At 31.5% G+C, this 24,532-nt stretch overlaps 2 protein-coding genes across 2 annotated transcripts in view; one reads left to right on the plus strand and one right to left on the minus strand.

Annotated features, from left to right (window-relative positions):
• The window catches only part of wkd (TBC1 domain family member whacked), a 111,654-nt gene that overhangs the window by 1,918 nt on the left and 85,204 nt on the right, over positions 1-24,532 (plus strand). The gene's annotated exons all lie outside the window — the stretch shown is intronic.
• Positions 1,592-24,481, minus strand: Rfx (regulatory transcription factor Rfx). Its single transcript, XM_080169167.1, has 25 exons — positions 24,476-24,481; positions 23,764-23,869; positions 23,147-23,261; positions 19,706-19,769; positions 19,132-19,289; positions 18,568-18,621; positions 17,975-18,054; positions 17,389-17,560; positions 17,093-17,146; positions 16,701-16,779; positions 16,341-16,443; positions 16,092-16,139; positions 14,955-15,062; positions 14,080-14,187; positions 9,450-9,524; positions 8,447-8,528; positions 7,503-7,576; positions 7,131-7,207; positions 5,752-5,803; positions 5,353-5,442; positions 3,903-3,962; positions 3,245-3,369; positions 2,526-2,648; positions 1,841-2,195; positions 1,592-1,739 (listed from the first exon to the last, which is right to left on the minus strand). The coding sequence occupies exons 2-25, from the start codon at positions 23,848-23,850 to the stop codon at positions 1,629-1,631; spliced, it is 2,454 nt and encodes an 817-aa protein (XP_080025293.1). The 5' UTR covers positions 23,851-23,869; positions 24,476-24,481; the 3' UTR covers positions 1,592-1,628.

Raw genomic sequence — 24,532 nt, forward strand, 5'->3', positions numbered from 1 at the left:
TATGCAAAGCCAGAGCTGGATCTTTAAATCGTTTAGTGGTGCGCTGAATAGGGGCGATCCAGTTCACCCCCTTTTGGCGTAACAATGTCACTCGTTGAGTGTCATTGGCGCGCAAGTACCGCACAACTGGGCGCGCTAATTCGCCCATTCCATTTTGATTAAAAGATTGAAATCTAATAATATCTAGGTGCGCCGAACTGGATCACCCCGATTCAGCGCACCACTAAACGATTTAAAGATCCAGCTCAGGTATTTTTGGTATTTAAAAAGACAGCTTACAGTCAATAAAATTCCCCAAAAATACCTTCCCTTACAATTATGACTTTTTCCAATTTTTATACAAAAATGTACATAAAAAATCACTAAATCATATGTATAAAATAGCATAAGTTGCAATAAGACGAAAAAAAGCAAACATTTAAAAAAATGATATTATAAGTTTTTTTAACAGCTACTCTATAATTTGGGTAGAAATTGGAAAATGACTATAATGTCTAATTTTATTTACATGATCAATATTAAACCAGTATAAAATGATTGTCAAAAATAAAGAAAAATAATCACACATTAAATTTTCATACAAACAAAAATAAATGTAAATAGAATTTAAAAAGGGGGTTATTTTCACCCTATTTTCCGTAAAGTTAGGTGCAAGCTTTCAGTAAAATGCACTTATTAGGTCAAACTGCTCTTAATTATGCATTTAATTACATTATGTGTATGGTCAAAATTAAGAACAGTTTGACCTAATAATCGTATTTGACTGATAATTGCACCCAAAGAGTTGCACGAAATGCATTTAAACTTGAATTTAGTGAATTGCATATTGTTTTTTCTGTTCAATAATTTAAACTAAACCCATTAGACATGTTTTTGATAGAATTTCAATTTTCTATGAAATCATATTAAAATCATATTTTTAAGATATATGCAACATGTTTGGCTGTCCGGTTTTCACAAAAACAGCATGATGACTATTTTGGTGTTGACTATTTGATTGCTATTTATTTTAATACCTAATTCTTATAACTTATGCTTGCAATCAAACTTTTTAAATGTAATTCATTATCCACTCCTAACATTCTCTTTTTGCTCTTTCTCCTCATCCTTCTTGATCTGTTCTGTTTGATGAAGAATATCTAGACCATGGACAGAGTTGTTGATAGCATCATTATCTATAGTGGTCAGTGTGTCATTGTTGTCAGCTAAGTCCTTAATCAAGTATTGTAATAAATATGAACATAATAACATTGGTCTTTTTCCAATATCAAAAGTTTAGAAAAAAAATCTTTTGCAATTTAAAAATAGAAATAATCACATATTTTTAAGTTACAAGAATTTGGTCCAAAAGTAATTTATTGATAGAAAAATATAATGAACTATCAAAAATTTAATAAGGCTTTGTTAAAAAATTAGAGTGAAACACTAAGAAGAAAGGGGTTAATTAACTTTATTTCCCCATCCCAAGGACATTCTGCCGACTCTCAATTAGGTTTATATTTCTGACACTATTGGTTCATTTTCAAACACAGCCCAGTAGCAGAAAAAATTGCTAGCAGACGAGAAAGGTCCTTAAAAAGGGGGGGGGGGGGCAGATAGTTATCTGTATATACATCTACAATATAGATCTATTGTTGAAAATAAAACTCATTCATATTTATTGATTCCTTATTAGTATGATTCTCATTTTGATCCTCCAAAGCATCAGTCTCCATATCCTCCTCGATGATAGGTTCTATCTAAAATATTATTTTAGCATTAGTTTTTAGCAAGGCATAGTCTATATATATAGTTTTAAAGTAGCATATCTGATCTGAAGTTCAATTGGTCAATAAGGTACCTTAGTTCTAACAGCTAATTGTGGTGGTGAGGGTAGAACAGTTGGCAGGTCACATGACTGAAATTCATCATTTTCTCTCATCCCATTATTCAGCTGATCAGATGCTGACATCCCATTGGTGATTTGATTAGAAGATGACATACCATTGGTCAGCTGATCTGTTCCTGTTATCCCATTGGTTAGATTTGAATTTAGCCCATTGTGATTGGTTGTTTGAACAGCTGGCATAGATTTTAAGGCGGTCACTGGGCTGTAGCCAACTGTGGTAGTTGGTGATAGAGGTTTTTGTACTGTGTTTTGAGATCTGAGGGTGTCCATGACAGCTATTGCCGAAAGGTCAAGCATTTGAGCTACCCTGAAAATAAAAGGCTAATTACACATAGGAGAGGTGAAGATGCAGTTTCCCTACATGGCAAAGACCCTTTTCCAATATTTTATTTGGTCCTCTTAAATTTGTATCTCCAAACAATAAAACAATAACAAGCAAAATGTAAACTAATAACTGGGTTGGGCACCTAAACTAACTTTTACAAACCCAATTTTACATAATCTAGGACATTTTTAATGTTTTTTTTTGTAATTGAATGAAATACTATTTTAGTGCAATTCCACGTTCACCTTACATATAGACGGACTGCCATGCCTATTCTTAATATAGATTGGCTGCGCTATTGATAGGGTTTACCTGTTTTCAACGGCATAGAACATGTATTCATCATATAGAAGTCTAATAAGATGAAAGCTTCCAAAGCTGGCGGCGCTTCGCAATGTCAGGTCACGAATTATCATGCTCGAATAGAAAGACCACCTGAAAATAATATATTTAAATATTTTTTTTTTATCTATAATACAAAGTAGAATGATGTCTGTCCGTCTGAAGCTTAAGATCTCGGTAACCACTGAACTGATTTGATTCTACTCTTCAGGGTATATACCTACTGGTCCTGTGGTGTTTTTAGGCTATTTTCTTGGGTGGTGGGACACCCCCAAACCCCCCAAAAACAAAAAAATATCCCCCCCATTTTTTTATTGCAGAAGATTTCCTTGGTCCTTTTTTTTTGCAGGAGATTTCTTTGGTCCTTTTACGAATTTCACCTTAATTTTTTTTTGATCACCTCTTGGGGCAAGGCGAAGCCGCTAGTGTATATTCATATAGTGTATATATAGTGTATATATGTAGAGAACGATTTTCAACAGACAATATGTCACAAAGTCAAAAGTGTTTATTTTTTCAAGGAATATTGTTTTTGCACAAAGTATTGTCCACACAGCGTTCGGGCCCTCTGCAATGGTTAGGCATGTAGAAAAATAACTCCCCTCTTAATTACAAATTATCTATAAAATAATAGGTGAAGTGAGTCTGTGATCGCTAGCCACTTTAAGTGAAAGCACCTTAATTTTTACCTGAGCAGAAATTGTTTCGCCGAGTTGACAAAGTTGTCCTTGTTTTGAACCTTGAGAACCTTATCAACTACACCCTCCATCCAGGTGGACCAACCTTCCAAAGAACTTTGTTCACTCAAGGCATCCTAGAATTTATATTTACATTGCATCCTGAATAACCATTAAGTATTTTTTTTGTATAATTCTAAACCGAATGTAACTAATGAAGTTTGATGACACGACCCTTGCCTGATTTATAGGCATTATCCCTACTCTAACAATTAAAGTCCTCCAACTTACATAGCATTAATTGAAATCATTTTTAATGCCTAGTGATAGAGCTGTTTTAGGGCGAGACGCGAACCTTACACCTATCCGATGTGCTACTTCCAATGCCACATAATTTTCACATTACAAATCAACAAACAAATTATTAGGCCATAGAACCTGAAGTTTAAGTAGCCCTTCCAATTTAATTTTAGACCTTTGAAAGTTATATTATTTTGTTTTTACCTCTAGAATAATAGTTTATTACATAACTATATATTTTGATATGATTAACTGTTATCAAAGAAGAAACTAAACTAGAGTAAAAACATTGATTTTAATATTCTTCTTTTGTTGAAATACTCTTTTTTGGGGCTTAATTTTTTACGCATGATTTTTATTTGTTACAAACCTTAAAACTCTTTTCTATTTGAAAAACAAGTTCAGAAGAACATCCACACACCCAACTAGCCTGAACAAATAAATATACATAAAATATCCTTTGTTATAAAGTAGTAAGGTTTGTTATCTGAAGCAAAATTATTCAGAAATTGAAATTTTGGTGAAGCATATTAAATGTCTCAGTTTGGTTTTAGGCTTTTTCCTGTCATCCCCCGCCCACCTAAAAAGATAGGGGTGGATCAAATAGTAAATAAATATGAAGCTTTTTAGAGTGTCTATAAAAAATGACGTCATACTAACCTATTATTAGTATATTAAAATGCATACTGTCCTGCCATTGGTAATTTAGTTTTTGTATTAGACTATCATTAGACATTTGTATGATAACATTTTTTATAGGCACTATAAAGAGCTTCAAATATATACAAAAGTGGGGATAATATTGGCTCTTAACAGACGATTCTTATCACTATGCACAATTAGCAGCTCAGACAAAGATTGTAAAAATAAAAAGTTGGTAATCTGTAAGGTGCTGTTATTAAACTTAATACCTCTGAAGGCCAAAGTTTTGAGTTATATTGGACATACATGTTTAGTTCTTTGATTTTATTGGCTAGCTTTATACGATTAAAAAAAATATGCACTTTAACTAACCTATCAAGACATATCCGTTAATAATGTTTTATAACCATATTATTTGCTTGCTTGTAGATTTATTGTAAATCATGGGATAAGGGACAACCCTGATTTTGGTAAGAGACCGTCTTCTATCCCTCCCCATATTTTGCCCTATAAAAATCTAATATCGGAAGTATTAATACACCAAGTAATAGCCAGCTATATTTTAAGTGTTCTTCAAAAAGGTTTTTTTAAAGTCAAAAATGACTAATTTGAGTAAGAATATTAACCCTCCCATTTATATCTTAAAGGTTGAAATGCATAAAAAAAAATTTTAAAAATATGACCATGAACACTAAGCCTTTTAGACAATAAAGTGTAATCAAATGATTAGTTATCTGCTAAATCAGGTATGCAAATTCCTGTAATACCAAGTTAATTAACCACCCCCTTGAATTATCACATCTAATCTACCCATGAGGAGGGGTGGGGTGTTCCACTAAATTTTAAGAGAACTTACTAGTGATTAAAAGTTAAGACAAGAGGGATCACGTTTTATAAGTTCTAATCCCTATCAAATTCTCTTTCATAACGAGGATAATTGGACCAAAAATATTTTGAAAAAAACGTTTCTTATGCTCTAAAGTCAATAATAATGACATTTGTGTATTTAAATTCAATAGAGTTATCTAAAACTGATTTTAATCTTATGTTTGTACATTTATTATATTCGAAGAAAACTGATTATAATACGTTACAATGCATGCGTTTCCAGAATTGAAAAACGGTTCTTATCCAGCAGATATTAATCAGTTTCGAAGCCATATTAAAAAATAATTTACCTGATCTTGTACTGTTGAAAAATCTACTTTGTTCAAATCTGTCAACATTTGAGTTATTTGTTGGTTGTTTTGTAGCACTGCTCGAGCAGCCTAAATTAGATTTAGTTATTTTGTAGAACCTTTAGCCTTTAATAATATTTGTTAATAAATGGTATATATTTTGAACTTAGGGCTTTTTGCGACGAAAGGAGGGTACATTTTTAGGTTAGGGTTGAAGGTTTGTACAACCCATTGAAAAATTTTAAAAGGCCTTTTTCGCGCATTTCTGTGGGTTGCAAGATAAATATGCATTTTGAGTAACGTTTGACAGATAGCAGTTATTCAAGTTCAATATTTTTTGGAAATAATTTATCCCAGGAACATTTCACCATGAACTACAACCTATCCATTTTTACTAACCTGAGCAAGGTGATTTAAACTGGTATATCTTCTTAGAGTCTGAGAAAATGCCCTAAAAACAAATTTGAATTAAAGTTTTATTATGAAAGAAGTAAAATAACGCATTTTAGATCTGTTTTAAATCAAAGACATTTTTGTACTGAGGTTTCTTTAGGTCTAGATACTTAAAAAAAAACTCCCTATTGGCTAACAATTGTATAATATTCGCTATTTTTATGTGCCTATGGTCTAGCATTAATTTATTTTACACCCAAAATAATATCTATAGAAAAGATGAAAAGTAGTAGTAATCTTTAAAAATTCATTATAACGAACTTGAAATCATATATTAATTAAAATGACAATTTTAGTTGGCATTACATTAATATATAAAAACTTATTCAATTCATTTGATTTTTAAAATTCAAAAGATGATGATAAAGCAATACTAAAGACCAGAATCAGTTAAAACGCGAACCTATTCTACATTTTATTTTTATTTACGTCTATAAGAACATCACACTAAACATAACGATACTTTTAAATTCTTTGCGAATCTATGGTTATTTGAGGATTGTCTTCCGAAAATCTGGCCTATGAAATTACTAAAATCCTCCAAAAACTATGGAATAATAGAATGAGTTCTAACTGGACATACATTCATTCATCCTCGATACTTTAGTATGAAGTTTTAATTATTGTTTTGATTTTTTGGGAAGTTGTCATTCTTGTTCTACCACTTATAATGTTGCTGACAAAGATTTCAGGATTCTGTAAAATGTCATTATAAAGGTTCTATCAGATTTTATAATTCGATATTTTATATCATTGGTTCTTTTAAATGATATTAAAAATTTCATTTTGTAAAATGTGAAGAAATAAAATTGTAAGATTATCGTTTTTATAATGTGTGTTATAAAATGATTGTGTTATTTTTTTTTTTTAAATATGCTCTTTTAGACTTTCTTTGACCCCCTGTCTGTATTTTTGTCCGTTTATTTAAAACTTTCAGGTTTAATGACTTATTCTTATGTGTGAATTAAAGACCTATGCGCACTTCTCTACAACTCATATCTTATTATTTATAGATAATAGGTCTTATGTCGGTAGAATATTAATTTCCTGACTGTTAAAAGTGATATTTCCTCTTACGAGATTGTTTAGTCCTTTGACACTGTACATAATTATTATTTGAATGATCTGTCCTTATTTTCTTTTTTATTCATATTTAATTTTATTGTTTGTATATGAATATTTAATACCTGTATTATAATACTGTTATCATTTTTTATGTGTCATAATAAAAAAAATAGATATACTTCTATATCATATAGATAAGGTTCACTGAGCACCCACTGTATAACTCTCTTTGTCCGTCCATCCACCAGTTACAAACCTACCTAGCAGTTGTCATTTTGACATCCTTCATCTTAGAGTTCCAATCTGCCATAGCTGCTGAAAGCCAAGTCTCTATACTCTAAAATAAATGATTATGTTGCAATATAAAGATTCTTTAAAAAGCATAAGTGAAAAAATTTAAAACACAAGACATATAAAATGAAAAATTATTAGCCCTCTAAAAAAACTTATATAGTTTCGGTTCTTCCCCCCCCCTACCGCCATCACCACATTTGAAAAAAATATGTAATAAGAAAGAAGTTTTTTCTTCATTTTTACCCCAATATACCCCCTCAAAATAGCCTCAAACATGCCCAGGCCAAATACATAATTTTAGAACGTAGAATCGATAATTTTAGGATAAAATACTTTACCTTAGCAAAATTTCGAATTCCTTGTGTCAGGGAGGCAGGTATAGGTCTTAACACATCAGGTAACAATATATCAACTATAATATTAATATATTAGGTATAGGTCTTAACACATCAGGTAACAATATATCAACTATAATAATAATATATAATCAGGGAGGAAGGTATAGGTCTTAACACATCAGGTAACAATATATCAACTATAATAATAATATATAATCAGGGAGGCAGGTATAGATCTTAACACATCAGGTAACAATATATCAACTATAATAATAATATATAATCAGGGAGGCAGGTATAGGTCTTAACACATCAGGTAACAATATATCAACTATAATAATAATATATTATCAGGGTGGAAGGTATAGGTCTTAACACATCAGGTAACAATATATCAACTATAATAATAATTTATAATCAGGGAGGCAGGTATAGGTCTTAACACATCAGGTAACAATATATCAACTATAATAATAATATATAATCAGGGAGGCAGGTATAGGTATTAGCACATCAGGTAACAATATATCAACTATAATGATAATATATAATCAGGGAGGAAGGTATAGGTCTTAACACATCAGGTAACAATATATCAACTATAATAATAATATATAATCAGGGAGGCAGGTATAGGTCTTAACACACTGCATGGTAACAATATATCAACTATAATTATAATATATTATCAGGGAGGAGGTTATCGGTACTAACACATAAAGTATAAATATTTAATTTTATTTTGACTTATGAATTAAATATGTTATGTTACAGGAATCATAATACCAAGTTTGAAATCGAAAGGACAATTCTAACTTGCTTAAATCAACGATAAGTGTTATCCATCGTGAACGGTCGGTTCATTCGAACAGACTTCCTCTAAATGTAGAAAAGCTTTTTTTAAAAGTAAAGTAGATATGCTTAGAATATTTTAAAATCTTTACCCAAAGCTTGGTAGAAGGCATAATCACTTTGTTGGACATAATTCTGAATTTTTACTATTGTAAACAGCTTTAGTAAACTTTCCTGAAAATTAAACAAATTTATAAAAGTGTTGTTATTTTTATATATATATTAGGATATATAAGTTGGAAGGAATTTTAATGTTAGAGGGAGATTTTATAAAATTCGTTTTTTGTATAATTATTTATCTAAAAGCGGAAATACAATTTAAGTTCATAAATTTTGACCAATAGGATAGGTAGATTAGAAACTACCTGCGCTCTAATTGGTTGAATGATGTGCGACACTTAAGCTTCTCCTATCAGAGCGAAGATAATTTTCAATCCACCAATCACAGATGTCAAAATTAATTAACTTAAATTGTATTTTCGCTTTTAGATAAAGAATTATACAAAAAACGAATTTTATAAAAAATCCTTAAAATTTGATGCAGTTTTCAAATCTCCCTCTAACATTAAAATTCTTTCCAACTTATGTATCTTAATATATATGTCGTATTTGTTGACCTGTATGTTTATATATCCATCTTTAATTGAGCACAAAAAAATGAAGAATATCGCAAGGCTAAGGCATTTTCGACTCTTAAACCAACAAAAAAGGAATTTTAAATGTTTAAACTTAGAATTTTTTTAACTAATTATACTACAAAATTAAATATCCTATGTAAATATCAGGTAAATAGAAAAAAATGGACCTTTTATATGATATAAAACTTAAAAACAGTAAATTTGTGAATGTTTTTTTTTTGTTTCTGCGGATGTAAGAATGTACAATTATAAGATTAAACCCACTTTTTCTAGCTCCAAGATTCCGGACACACGGGCCAAAGAAACTGGTTATAATCTAATTATTGTACATTTTTATATCTTAAGACAACTGGATATAATACGATGCTAGACATAATATTTCAGTATGGCTGACAACCGGTTCTAATCCACTGGATATTAATCGGATTCGAAGCAATGCTGGAAAAGACAATCTTACCCTAGAGACTAGATCAGGCTGACAGTTGCTCTCTTTCTGAAATTCTTTAGCATCATTCAGTCGCCAAAACTCAAACTAAAGAATTTATTTGAGAAAATCAAATGTTTTGTTTAAGTCTAGGTGATCAAAAATATTTTTAGATAAATGAATATAGAATATGCGTTAATGGTATGACAGAGTAAAAAAATTGTCGTCAATTTAGATTGCTGATATGAACATCAGTAGGAGAGGAGGGGATGGGATCGTTATTTCAGCCAGCTAAAGTTTCACTTTATTTGAATACATGATAATCTGGTTTAAGATCCAAGTTATTAAAAAAAACAGTTTTTAGATATAATCAGGGAAGAAGGGGACATTAGACTGTTAATTACATCGTATCTCAAGTTTCATAACTATGTAATCTTATATGTTAATAATTTTGGTATTCTAATAGAATTGTTATCAAACTAGTAGCGCAAAAAATCTCTACAAATAACTTAAATCTATATAAGGAGAAATTTTTAAATATAAGAAGTTAAGAATACATACAAACAGAATAAGTTAATTCAATAAAGATTTGCGTAAAATGTACGCAGTGTTTTTACAAGTAATAAAAATATTCCGCAAATATTTCTGTTACTAAAACATTATTTTGCAAAAACCTAGTCTTTATTTGGCTCACACAACAAATTTTAAAATAGGGATATGCATTCAAACAATGACAATTATGTTCAAAAGTAGGCGTAGCGATTTTATAATAATAATATTGTTACAGTAAAGATAGAAAGCTTCAATGTAAAGGAAAACCAATCAGTTAAGCGGTCAGCGAGTTCCTTTGCTGCACACACAAATCCTTTTACTTGTAATATGTAAGAGTTATGTAAAAGTTTTTTTTTTCTGGGACACCCTGTTCGAAAATTGACGGTATGATTCATTGATTTATTACAGGATAACGTTATAAAGAAACAACTTTACTACAAAAAGTAAGATATACGTTAATCTATTTGTTTTTCAGTAAAATTATCCGTAATCCAGTGTACCCTACCATTTTTCTTTTCAAATCATAAATTTTGGTTTTATGAAGTTATTCTATTTTATTCCATTGCGCTGAATAGAAATTATTCTACAAATTTTTTTTACGTTCTATAAGTTTGCCATTACAAACTCGATAATAAATACAAATATGTATTTTGTAGATCTCCTTTTATTTGGTATATGATAAATAAAAAATAAGCTATTTTCTATGCCTTACTAGTGTGGAGGGCCCTAAACATATATTACAGTTTATAGATATAAAGTTGCTGCGTCATTACAAGATTTCTCCCTTCTGTCAAAGTTAGGTTAGCTCACAATGTAAATAAAGTTAAAGCTTATCCTATTAAATGTTAAATTAAAATCATTTTTTTTCAAATATAATTTTGGTTATAGTATTAATCTTCCCTCCCTCAACCCCCTCAGTTAAGTGTTAAACTCGCCGATAATGGACAATAAATTGATGTACATCCATAATGATAATAAACAAATTCTGTAGATTAAAGTTATTGAATGGAAGTTTAAGCAAGATTGTTTAATAAGTACCCAAGGTTTTACAACAAACCATAGAAATTAAACTCGAGTTAACGGTTTAATTCATAGCCTAATGTCCACTCACTTTCTGGCTTTAGATTTCAGAATCAGTTGTTAAACTTTTATCCCATTTAAAATCTTATGGTTTAAAATAGGAGATTTATTTAAATCCAAAGTAAATAAAGTATTCTTTGACGGTTTTATGTAAAAACTTTGCTGCAATTAACTTATCTGTTCTTGTTGCAAATAAATCTTAGTAACCTTGGTTTCTTTCTTTATATATTCAATTTATCCAACATTTTGGGGATTAATGCAACGTTTAGCTCATAGAATATTTTAGAAGTTTTCTGCTTTTAAGGGGGGGGGGGTTAATGCAACCATCTCGTAATCAATGTATAAATGGCACTTAGAATTCGAATTTCGATATAAAATTTTGCATGAGTAATCCTTTGTATGTCTATTTTCCCTAAATCGAACAAAAAGTTGGAAAAGTAACGGCTAACGGCTGGCAGCTCAGCCGCTTAGTAATTTTTTTGCTTTTTTATATGGAAATAAATCACAAAACCTCTCTCCACATAATGCTCTTTTCCGATCCAAAAAGTTTTTAAACGATTCTAGCCGGTAGTTGCTGGTACTAGAAATCTAAAAAAATATTTTTTGTATCATTTCACATGATTTAAAGCAAAAATATGTTTTAAAATGTTGATTTCTAGGTAATTTTGACAGATTTGCCCTAAAAATAGCCAAAAAACGGCTAAACGGCTGAGCCGTTAGCTGTTACTTTTTCAACTTTTTGTTCGATTTAGGGAAAATAGACCTACCAAGGATTACTCATGCAAAATTTCAGATCGAAATTCGAATTCTAAGTGCTATTTATACATTGATTACGAGATGGTTGCATTAACCCCCCCCCCTTATATCTAGCAAAAACTAACATTACTTATTATTTTTATTGTAGTATTCTATCCTAATGATCTATGATACAAAGAAGACTGGTGTTTTTTATCTGTCCGTCTTCGTTTGTTCGTCTCTTAAGATCTCGGTAACAGATTACCTAATATGGTTGTGTTTTTGGTTAATATTCCAACTGGCCATGTGATGGTTTTTAACTATTTTCCAGGTTGATAGGTCATCTTTGTTAAGAGAAATTGAACCCCCCACCCCAAAAAAAAATATAAAATGTAAAAAATATAAGATAATACTGGTGCTTAAAGTTTATAAATACGTTGGCTCATTCGTGTTGGCTTGAAGGCATTATAAATTTTACTAAATTTCATTAGGATGTAGAAACAAGCAGTATTTAAACTTCATACAATTGTTTTATTAACATGATTATCATAATTAGTTGTGACTGTATTGTTCATCAATTTATTGTCTTGTTCCTTAAGATTCTTCATAAAAATAACCATTAAAATTATTTAGCTACCTGATATTTCACCTATAACAATCTATGGTAAAAGCAGCCGCAAGATAACCAAGTATGTAAAACATTACATTTCTTTTTACTTCTTCATTATCATACAAAACGGTTCAATTAAAAATTATCAAACTAAATTTGTAAGTGTACAATACTATTATGTTAGTTCTGTGTAGGATGTATGTATCTCCCTTTAGATCTCAGAAATGATTCAAATACATTAATCAATCAACTCATTAAATTTTATTATATTCTATTATTTAAAATAGTAAGGTTTTCATGTTCTCCACTAAGATCGTTAACCACTGTACCGAATTATTTGTTAATTACAAGAAAGCTTTACATAGGTCATCGGATGGTTTATAAAGTTAGGTCTTTTAGATGCTAGGGGTGCAGCTGCTAGTAATTTAATTTCGGTCAATATTTTGCGTTTTCAAATGGACATCTGTAAAAGATTATTTTATTCAAGTGTTCTAAATGCATAACTGTCAGGGAAAAAGGGGATAGTCTATGTTTGATTAATTAACAATCCCTTCCCACGAAATATACCAGCTTTTACAGAAAGATTTCCATGCTTTAAACTTTTGTGGGAGGATTATTTTATCGTCCATAGTCCTATCCCTGATAAATGTATTCATTTTCTAGTGCACTCCACTGTATATTCTTGGCTTAGTTGGAACAAACTTTTTTTTTCATAAGCGTAGCTTTTCTCTGAATGAGTTTGGATAGGTTCGTTTCTCTGCCTAATCACCAACTTGATGAATGGATATAAAGCTCTCGAGAGCAACACGTATTTTTTCATTTTCAATAAGCAAATTAAAATTTTTCTTTACTTATGAAGAATACCTTTTTTAAACCTAAAAGACTAAGCAGTTAATGAGATCTTTCTTTTCAGATAAAAGTACGGAGTCTACTTTGTATTATAGATTATACTTATTTTTTTCCGCCTTTTTCCAGTTTGAAAATATTTATTATCTGAACAAACATATTATTGTCTTTGATAATATTGTTTATCAATTCTTTCTACGCATTTTATATTTAATAAGCTTTTTAGAGGCCAAGAGCCTTGGATAATTATAATCAACATATAGAGACAAACAACTTATTCAAAAAAAGAAATGATATTAGACGTCAAACAAAACTGAAATCCCCCCCCCCCCCCCCCCCCCAAGTTTTTAATTACTTGACTATAGTTTCTAGTTAGGATTTTTAATTTGAATTCAGTAGGAGTTCCGCAATGTCGGTCATGCTACAACAGACTTTTATATATGACATGCAAAGGTCCTATATGAACACTGACCTTAGTTCGTTTATTTGTCGATCAATGATTTTTTATTCTCTACTACTTATGAATTTTGTTATAAACTAGTTTAATTATGCATTTTTGTCACGCTAAAAAACTTATATAGACAAAAGTAAATACAAATAAAAAACAAATATTACAAAAAAAGTTATGACTTTTAAGTTTTATTTAATGTTTCCATAAAAACGCAACTATTTTACACGGACTTCGACGCAGCTTAAACAACTTTTCAAAGCTTCAATTTCTCTCCTTTTTTTCACCCCAGAAACTGTGTACGCCACTTGTAGAATTGGTTTACATAGACAAAACATTTTTGAACACAGAGTTTTGCTAAATTGAATGAAAAAAAAGTTTTAAAAACTTACCCATATTTGTTCAACAGCATAGAAGTTTAGATTAAGAATACAGTCGAGAATCTTGGTCAGGTGTTGACGGTACATGTCTGTGAAGATATTTATGGTCTCGGGTTCCAACTAAATGTAGAAAGGTTTGGTGATTTTTTTTGTTTTTTGAATTTCATGGTACTTGTCCCTTTTCTTTTAAGATACTAAATTATAAAGGGTCAAACAAGGACGACCAAGCTAGGCAAGGACGTACAAGCTTTTTTATATGTGGAGGGTAAAAATGAAAAAAAAATTGGGAGGGTAATCTCCCCTTTACCTCCTCCCTTGGACGTCCCTGGGATCAAACTAAATGAATACGGCTCCAAAAAGATTTGGTGATTATTTTTTGATGTTCAAATATAGTAGTTCTTATCCCCTACAGATTAAAGACAATTGTAGATGAATTGATGTTAAAATCTAAAAGCATCTTTTGAATAAAAAAAAACATTGATATGTGCAAAAATTAACAGACGGACAGAAAAAGAAAGAATTTAAGTCTAAACAAGCTTGTTCATCAAATAGATGTTTTGCTTAACAGCCAAGAAAGCTAAATTTTCTCAAAACCAAAACTAATAGAAGAACATTAATTTGGAATTATAGAGTAGATATGCCTCTGACAAAAAGATAAATGTTTTCACTCAAAGTACCCATTAAGCATTAAACCCACCCTCTTATTTTTGAAATTATTTGATAATTAGGGGAGGGTGGTAGTTATTTTTCTTTACTTAACCTTACTCAAAGAACAAAGAAACAAAAAAGCTACCCTCTCCCAGTATTACAATTTATTTTTAAATAATGGGGGAGGTAATCTAAATGCTTGACTATGCGCTTTAAGGGAGACCTCTAATAAATCTTACCCCTTCAGGCACCTCCTCTCTTGAAATAGAAAGCGAAGGGAGGGTTATCCCCTTGGCTTGTCCTAGGTACTCGCTCAGAGGTACTCCGGCACTAAGGCTCGAACTCACCTAAACAAAATACAATTTGTTATAACATGACATAATGTTACAAATAGTATCCTTAAGTAATGTAAATGATATTTCTATATGAAACTAGGTTTAAAAGAATAACTCACTAAGATTGTGGACACTTTGATTATTATTATCTAGGGATAAAGTCAATGGCGTGCAAAGAGGGGCATTTTGATTACCTTTTTGATTAAGGGCGTTTTAAGAAGGAGCCCCCCTTTCAACTCAACCCCCTATTGCCTGGAGGGAAACATAAAATTTTTACATTATAGGTACATTTTATGAATGAAAACCTTCGATTATCTAAACCTTGTTGTTGGTAATATCACGGCAATTCTATATGTATCATATTAATAAAGAGATTTTCATGTTATCAAAACATTCTGTCTTTTCTATTTTCCTTATCCACACATATATATAAATTATTATGTAAACTAATGAATAGAGACAACGTAAATTTACATAATCCCTTTATGTAGATTTATGTTATATAAATATGTTTTAATATTATTATATTTTTAACTTTTTTTATCAAATATTTGTTCTTCATTTATTGCTTATTATTATTCTATTTTGTCAAACAGGTTTTTGCCCTCCGATTTCAAAAAAGTATATTCAAAACTATTTTATAGCTAGACAATCAAAAATATTCAAGATAACATTATCAAATTATTTAATTCTTTACTGTATTATTATTTTATCTTCCTGATTTTTATCCCTTCTCTCCCCCCCTCACTCCCAGTTCCAAAAACAATATTTTTTAGGACTCCTGGTATAGGGTTAGAGTATTAAGTAATTTACATTGCAGTGTGGCTTTAAAGCGATTAGTATCCGCTAGAATAGAACAGAATCTTAGCCATACTAAGAAAACATGTATGGCATCGTATTACAGACAATTTTCTACAAATATTAAAATAAAATCATAAAATTAATACCAGTTTTGTTTAATTAACTGATTCAATCTTATAATTTTTCATTTTAATATCCTCGGAAAGCTATTTACAAAACGAAGTTGTAATTTAATCTTACCAATTGGTCAGGCTCCGTATTTTTAGCAACTTTTCTCTTAACAGTTGGCTAGGTAACATTATGGTACAATTAGCAAATTTAAACCCGCAGGGTTTTGGCTTTAATTCGGACAAATATAGCAAAGCTTCTCTATATTCATGCGTGTCTGTTTTTTAGATTTAAAGTTTAAAATTTGATAGATTTACATATGCGCCAATTTTAGACAAATGAAATAATTTGCTATTTAGTTTAGATTGTGTATAATTGTACCGCATGAACACTGGTGGGCGTGGGTTCGAGTCCATTCAATACTGATGTTGGCTTCACTCTGATCCCGTAGTAGTGATACTTCGAGTTGCCACGAGTTCCAATTCTAAAGAAAAAAAATTGTTAGCTTTAAAAACTAAAAAGAATTATAATAATACCTTACATTTAAAGGGTGTTAAAAAACCAGTCAGTTCACATTTTTCAATATAAATCCTACAGTTTTGGTCCAAGACTAATAAAAAATCAAATTCATTCACTAGCAATGAAGATAAGAAAACAATATTGAACTTTAAATCTACTCATCTCTCAAGAGCACTGGAGCTCGAGACCTATCCCTTGATTAGATTTATTTTAAAATTTTACCTTCTAGTCCTAAGACCCAAGAAAACGGATCTAATAAGTTTTCCAAAACTCGCTGCGTTCACAGGATCCTGTTTTGTATCTAAAAAGACAAAATAATCAGATATCTTAAGGGATAAGACATTTCAATTAATAAATGTAATACCCAATGATGGTAGATAGGATTACCCCCTCTGTAGATTAAGAATAAGATTATTGGATAGTCACGTGCTGGTTTAGAACAAACAAATCAAGTAACAAAAGTTTATGAATCACAGTATTAGATACGGTTTAATAATTCTTCTTTGCCCTGCATTGCAATGTTGAATTAAAATCGAGGTAATTCCAGGTTGACTAATAGACCATGCGAACCGTAGTTATAAGTAGCTGTGCTAAAAATTAAATAATAGTTTTACCTGTGCAGTGTTTTAGGTAGTGCGAGTATAGGGTTGACCGGGGTAGCGAGACACCTAGATAATAATTAGATTTTGGATAGTGCGAGTATAGGGTTCATTAGCTTTGTTGATTCTAATGGTTTTAGGTCTTAGATATTGAACACTAACAAAGAAGTTACTGGATGTCGATGCATACTTAAGTCATAGAGTATAGCTGCACCACTAAAGATGGTCCTTTTATCAATGTATCTCTACGTGGGGAGGATTTTCTATGTTCGTGAAGGCTCTTTGAGGGAAAGAACCAAATAATATGATACCTTCTGCTGTTTCATAATTAGCCACCAACCATTGAATAGTAGCCGGCGACACTCTGGTGGCGTAGCTGAGTGGTTGAGCTGTATTCCCTCCTCCTTGCTGCTGCTGGACTTGTTGTCCTTGTTGAGTCACTTGGGTTTGGGGGTTAGGATTGCTTCCTACATTAACTTGGTCCTACAAATTTAATATTTCAATTAAATTAAACCTTTTTTGACCTATTTGTTAATTCATTATAGACTGTTTTAAGTGGATAGAAGTATAAAAATTACAAAATATATTTCAGTTTTGGTGGCCCAGAGGGGAAAAAGTCCCTAGCCAACAAAACAAAGATTCTTTTACTAATATTTATTTATTTTTCATATAATACATTTTTCCAGTATGGCTAAGATTTGGTTTTGTATCCATCGTACATGAATCTGATTTGCATGGCCATACTGGAATAGTTATATATTGCATTGTATTATAGACAGCTTTCCGCAGATATAAAAGTATACAATTATAAGATTATAACTAGTTTTGTTAGCCTCGAGATGTCGATTGTACATTTTTATATTCGTAGAAAACCTGGAAAACCTATTTTACTCTTACCACAGGTTGTCTGGTAGGTACTGGAGTAATCAAGGGCGGTGTAGTTCCATCAGGTCCGGGTTGTATCAGAAATGTGGATCCTGCAAACAAAAACAGGTTTTTATCATAGTTATTGGTTCTAAGTAGTTCATCTAAAACCTAACTTACAATGTTACTCTAATAGAGACAAAATGTAATTTTTAATGATTTTTTTTTTGACAAGGTCTGCCAATTTACGATTTGGCGGCGTAGCTGCTCTCACACCTTACATATTCGCTCATCATCTCTAAGAGGGGGTATTGAGAATTCTTTGGCTTGGAAACAGGAGTATCTCATAACTACGCATTTTTTTAGACTACAAGACACTTATGTTTCCAAAAGGATCTTTAAAAGTCAGGATTAATTCTTTGTGGTTTGAATAGGGCTCGGCAGTCTCAGTGTGACAAAAAAATATTGATTGTCTGTTTATGAACAGGTTTAGACATCCAACTAAAATGTAAGATTGTGATGTGACGATTCCACTGAGGCCCTGTGTTTAAATGTAAGTTGAGCTGTTGGGAATAAAGTTAGGAGCAAATGCGCAAGTATTTCCTAAAAAATATGTATTGTTGTACCTGCATATGAAACTAGCTGAGATTGTGCGGATGTAACCACTGTTCCATTTGAACCTGAAATTTTTATAGATATGTCACTTAAAATCTCAAAAACAGTAAAAACGCAAAGCTCTATTTAAATTTAAAACTGCAATAAGCATAAGACCCGGATTCTACACTACATGGATAAAACTGTACAAAATAACCTTTCCCTAATCAAGTTTATGCCTTAAACGTAAGTTTTTTTAGGGGTAAGGGATAGTTTGTACGCGTCCACTAATGATATAATAGCAATGCGCATATATTTATCCTCTAAGATCAAAACAATCAAAATTTTAGTTAAGTTATCATCCGTTAGACATTCGATTATTTGATTGTTTAACCTTAGATATTTGTTAAACAGGGCAGCAAATTGAGATAGTTTATAGTTCAGATGTGATCCAAATTATGCCAGAAAATTGGCAATGATACTATATTATACATGATTTTTCAGTATAGCTCTGGACCGGTTCTAATACAGCAGAAATTTATCGTGTTCGAAGCCACGCTGGTTGTATATTGTTTATTTAAAAAATATATTCATACCAACACTAACACCGCCGAATCCACCGCCACTGGTATCATAGAACTGGTTGACCGGCGATGTAGAAGTCGGATTTGCGGTCAACGTGGAATATGCTGACTGGGCCACATAAACCGCCCCAGGATAGGCTCCGCCTCCCGCCAAAGTTGCTCCAAATTCACTAAAATATATATCAATGATTTTACAGGTTTATGAAGATTATTAAATATCTCCCTTAAACATCATCAAACTCTAACACATGCCGTAAGAATTGGTGGTTTCCTTTACAGCCCCAAGTCTAACATGAAACCCCCACCCTTTAATTAAATAAATTGAAAATAAATAGGGGGAAGGGGTTAGTTTCTCGTTAGTTTGTTTATTACATTATGTCAGGTTAAGTTAGGTTATATTGAGGGTTAGTAGGGGACATCAAGTATATCTCCCGCAGAGCTACTACCTAACCTCAATTTTTTTATAAACGAGGGGGGGGGGTTGAGTGCTTGAAAGGCACTTAGAGGGGAATCACCAAGAATTATGTCAGACTTACATATTCTATACTAATCAAGCAACTAAAGATTAGACAAAATGGCATTGTACCTGCTATCAACATATTGAAGAAAACTAGAGGCATGTTCATTTGAATCTCCGGTGCTAACGGCTCCTAAATAGATGGATGAATAAAATAGCTATAAAAACAGTAATTGTTACACCAGATTTTCATGTTTTACATAAAGTGAATCTCGTGGCGGACCGAAAAAAAACAATACCCAACATTCACCAGCTTTACCTCATCCACTCTCCCTCTACTGGATGACCGAATTGACCAATAAATGAATTTAAGGCTAGCAACTTAAAATGGCGACTATTTTCCCCTTTCATAATATCCACGTATTTTCTATGTCCATTAATATTATCATATTATATCATTTTTTGTTTTGTTTTTAGGTAAGTTCAGATAAATTGATGTAATACGCCAAAGGACGGTCGAACGAACACACAGCATTCTACTTTTTCTTTATTATACGATTTGTAACGCAATGTAGAACTGACTTATAGACAAGCATATTTTTAAATCTGTATTTTAACTAAAAAATAATTTTTTATACTAAATTTTCCTGTGCTGGATCTTTAAATCATTTTGTGGTGCGCCAGATCGGGGCGCGCCAGATCAAAATTGCACAGGCTAACCGGCGCGGCAGTTACACTCAATGAGTGTAACCACCGCGCCAGATCGGGGTGAAACGTATGTAATAAATTAATACTTTCTTCAATTAGTTTTAATATTTTATTGCAAAACTACTGTAAAAATATTTTTAAAAGCGAAGCTTTTCTATAATTAGGGTCGGTCCGTCCGTCCGTACGTCTGAGACAGATAGCTTTTTTGTTAATTTAAGCATGTTAGAATTGTCCTATCGATTTCAAACTTTGCATGGTGATTCCTGAAGTAGTTAGGTATGATTTAGAAAGCGTAGCAACTCTATAATCATTATCAGAATGTCCGTACATCCATTTTAAAAATGTTAATTTTTTACTTTTTTAACAGAAATTTTTTATGTGATCTAATTATTCGAATGTTCTGATTTTTGGCATACTGATTCATGGGACAACAAAGTACAATATTAAAAACAAAGCAACTCTAAAATCAAGTCCTAAAAATGTAAGTATGTCCATAAACATTATCCTGTATCAAGAAGTTTTTCAACAAATTTACTCAAAATTTTGCTTTGACTCTTATTCATTTATATTCTGATTATTCAGTTCTGACACTATACAAGTGTTTATGTCCGTGTGTCCTATCGTTTCAGAGCTTCGCTTTTATGGATGTTGTCATCCTTGTTATAATTATTTTTAAAATAAATTATATATTGTTTTATTATAAAAATGTACCGGCGCGGATTGGACCGCGCCAAAAATCTTTTAAATATCAATGTTTTTTAGCAGTGGCTGTAGCGCACTGTCGGCCCACCTTCGGACCACCTCTGGATCGCCCCGATCTGGCGCACCACTAGAATGATTTAAAGATCCAGCTCTGTATGCATTCGTTGGGAATAATACATACAAAATTCAAAGACAAGGGCAAAATAAAATAATATACACCCCCACTGATAATGAACATTTATCTTCTTCTGTAAATGGAAATTAGGGTTGAAAAGTTTGGACACTGCCAACAAACAAAGATGTATTAAAAGTCACCAAGGTTTTTAAGCCAGCTAATGAGAGAACATGTTTATATAATCTTGCGGACCAGCATAAACTACAGCTTAATGTCCCATCTCTCTCATAAAAAGGGGAGGAGGCAAGATATTAGTTTTCCTTTAAGGAAACGAAACATACAGACGGACGGGTGGATGGGCAGCATTTTTCTTCATAAAAATGAATATACAATATACGTTGATATAATGACAATGGAAAATTGTCGTCAATATAAGTTGCTAACATTGACATCATTTACTGGTCAGTTCATTCTTCCACTTGGAGGGGAGGAAATGGGTTGGATGTGGGGTATCGATATTTTTTGTCAGCTTCAAGTTTACTTCATTAGAGTACATAATATTCTGGTGTAAGATACAAGTAATAATAAATCCATTTTAATAATTTTATAACTCATTGAAATAGATTATAAAATTGACTTATCGACAGGCACATATATTGTAAAAAGCCTTTATTTAAAATAATAGTTATGGTAAAAATAAAAGTTATGGTAAAAAATCCTAGACTAAAAAGAATTTTTCCCCACCCACCGATGATTACTTGGACTAGGCCAAAAAATCTCAGAGAATTTTTAATTCGAGCCAAACTTCCTGTTTTAAATGATCGAAAATCAGAGAGAAAAAAGATTGGTTTTAAACATTGTAATAGAAATTGTAATCTTTGTAAACATTCACCCAGATTTGCAAATTATTTAACATCATCAACAACAAATGAAAAATTTCCTATTCTCTCTAGTATGAATTGTTTATCTTCTAATGTAATTTATTGTATAACATGTGTTAAACAATCTGGCAATTGTAGACTAAAACCACAGTACATTGGCAAAACAAAAAATCGTATCTGTGATAGATTTAATGCCCATAACAGTTCCATTAAACCAAATTCAACCAAAGCTGTAGGTATTCATTTTTCTTCTAATGGACACCAGCCCAATGATTTTCAAATGGTGCCATTAGAGCAAGTGCAGAGTAATGACCCTTGGATTTTGTTATCTAGAGAAAAATATTATATTCGTAAATTTGACCCTGTATTAAATATTAGAATATAAAATGCAGTTGCAATGTTTTTTAAAAAAATGAAAATAACAACCACACCACAATCCCCTCTTGCTACGCCCATTCAAAATCTTCAACCCTTTCTTTCAGCTGTTTTTTTTTGTTTGTTTTGAAATGGTCTGCTGTTAAACCATAAATAGATATGTAGCGGGAGTGTAAATATGTTTAAAATGTCAAAAAAGTTTATAGGTATGTGTTTTTATTAATATGAATTATGAAAATTTAATGTTAACAGCATTTCTAATTACATAACCTTTTATAAAGATGCGATGCATCTCTACAATTCTTCAAATCAAAAAGAAAAAAAGAAACGTTAAATATCTTATTCAGATTCTTCAAAAATAGACTTTTTGTATGTATTATTTACTGATTTGTGTTTTTTTCCTTTACAGGACGATTGAGAATGATAACCTTAGTTATTGAAATATATATATGGCCTGTACAAAGATGTTAGTTTGATAAAGTAGTCTTGGGTTGAGATGGATCAATAGCTTTTAAAACTAAAATAATATGGATATATTGTACTTTAGGGATAATTCATAATTCATAAAGGGATAAGGCTTATAGAGAAAATGTTTTAATAATAAATTGATGTACACCCCCAATGATGATCAGTTCGGACATTGACACACTGGTTTGAAAATAACCAATCAAAATTCAATAAAGGTACCCAAAGTTTGAATACCAGTGTAATTTACAGTCCACAATCCTTTCCCCACCTGATTTTAAACCCAGAAATATTGTATGACATAAAAAATTATGGATATTTTACCTAGATAAGTTGCAGAATCTAGTGTATCCAGTTTTGTATGGACCTCCAGGTTTGTAAGCTTGTCCCCTGACAGAGTTTCCAGCTTGTTAGGCACCAGTGAGGGCGGTGGAGAATTCTTTAAATAAAAATTCGTTACTATTAAATAATTCTGTGCTTTCACACTTAGTGCCTGTTTAATAATGATACAGCACTACCCCCCCACCACCCCTCCACTTTTTTGACATGAAATAAAAATGAGGAGGGCGGTAAATTTCAGTCTTATGACTAACTTCTGCTGTGGGGAATAATACTTGCGGGGCTTAACAGTTCCCAGTTAGACCTAACCTTACCTGACCCAAAGAGAAAACAAACAAACGAAAAACAACTAGATAGAAACTTAGAAAGGACGGTAGATAGATAGGTAACAGAAGTGTGGTAGGAGGGAATAGCTGGGATAGATCCATATTTAGGCATGCTTGCTCAGATAGATAGATAGATGTATAGATAGTTAGATAGGTAGATAGATACCTGTAGGAGAGTGGTAGGAGGGGATGGCTGGGATAGATCCATATTTAAACATCCTTGTTTAAATATATATATAGGTAGATGTAAAGATAGATATATAGGTAGATAGATACCTGTAGGAGAGTGGTAGGAGGGGATGGCTGGGATAGATCCATATTTAAGCATGCTTGCTCAGCCGTTGAGGATATTACGTCCATCATTTGACAGATTTGAATTGACCTAAATAATAATATATTTAGACAATATATTGATTTTTTATTGAGTTTTTGTGCCTGTTTGTTAGTTCATCTGTCCTTTTGTCTGTCTGTAGAGAATGTCGATTTTTAATATTTTTCTAAACTCTCCTATCACATCACATACATTAAATTTCAATTCCACTGCCCTTCTCTTTATGTAGCAAACCAACGGATGCGCCCCTAGCATCTAGGAAATCTTTATTTGTAGGAATATGGAAGGGCAAAAAGCCTAAAACGATACCCAGACTTTTTTTTTAAATAGTCTTAGCTAAAACAATCTCATGACCTACCGAGATCCATTGCAACAGAAAAAACTTTTTGATTAAAAGAAAAAAAACAATAAACTGTGAAAATTAAGAGAAATAAGCAAATGAAGTGTTGAATCAATGCATTTCAAATGCAAAGAATACAAAATCACATTACATAACTTTTTTTGTCGTATTAAGAACATACGACATATCCTTGTTGTAGAGTATCTAAGTATAAATTTTAAATTATTGAATATCTATATGTACTGTGTACTATAAAATCAATATCATATTTTTATTGGATTACTTTTTACTGGACAAAATCTGTCAAAACTGTTGACCTTATTAAAATTTTAATTAAATACTTTCAAACTTAATTCAAACAAAAGCAAATATTT

This window comes from Acartia tonsa, chromosome 8 (assembly GCF_053477335.1).
Source record: "Acartia tonsa isolate MP-2025a chromosome 8, ASM5347733v1, whole genome shotgun sequence".
NCBI lineage: Eukaryota > Metazoa > Arthropoda > Copepoda > Calanoida > Acartiidae > Acartia > Acartia tonsa.

Excerpts from the sequence above, each read along its gene's own strand:
- Rfx (XM_080169167.1), bottom strand. The coding sequence starts at position 23,850 with ATGATGGACGTAATATCCTCAACGGCTGAGCAAGCATGCTTAAATATG. Across the intron at positions 18,055-18,567 it reads TCAGCTAGTTTCATATGCAG|GATCCACATTTCTGATACAA; the intron begins GTACAACAATAC and ends TTTTGTTTGCAG. Across the intron at positions 5,443-5,751 it reads GTTTAAATCACCTTGCTCAG|GCTGCTCGAGCAGTGCTACA; the intron begins GTTAGTAAAAAT and ends AATCTAATTTAG.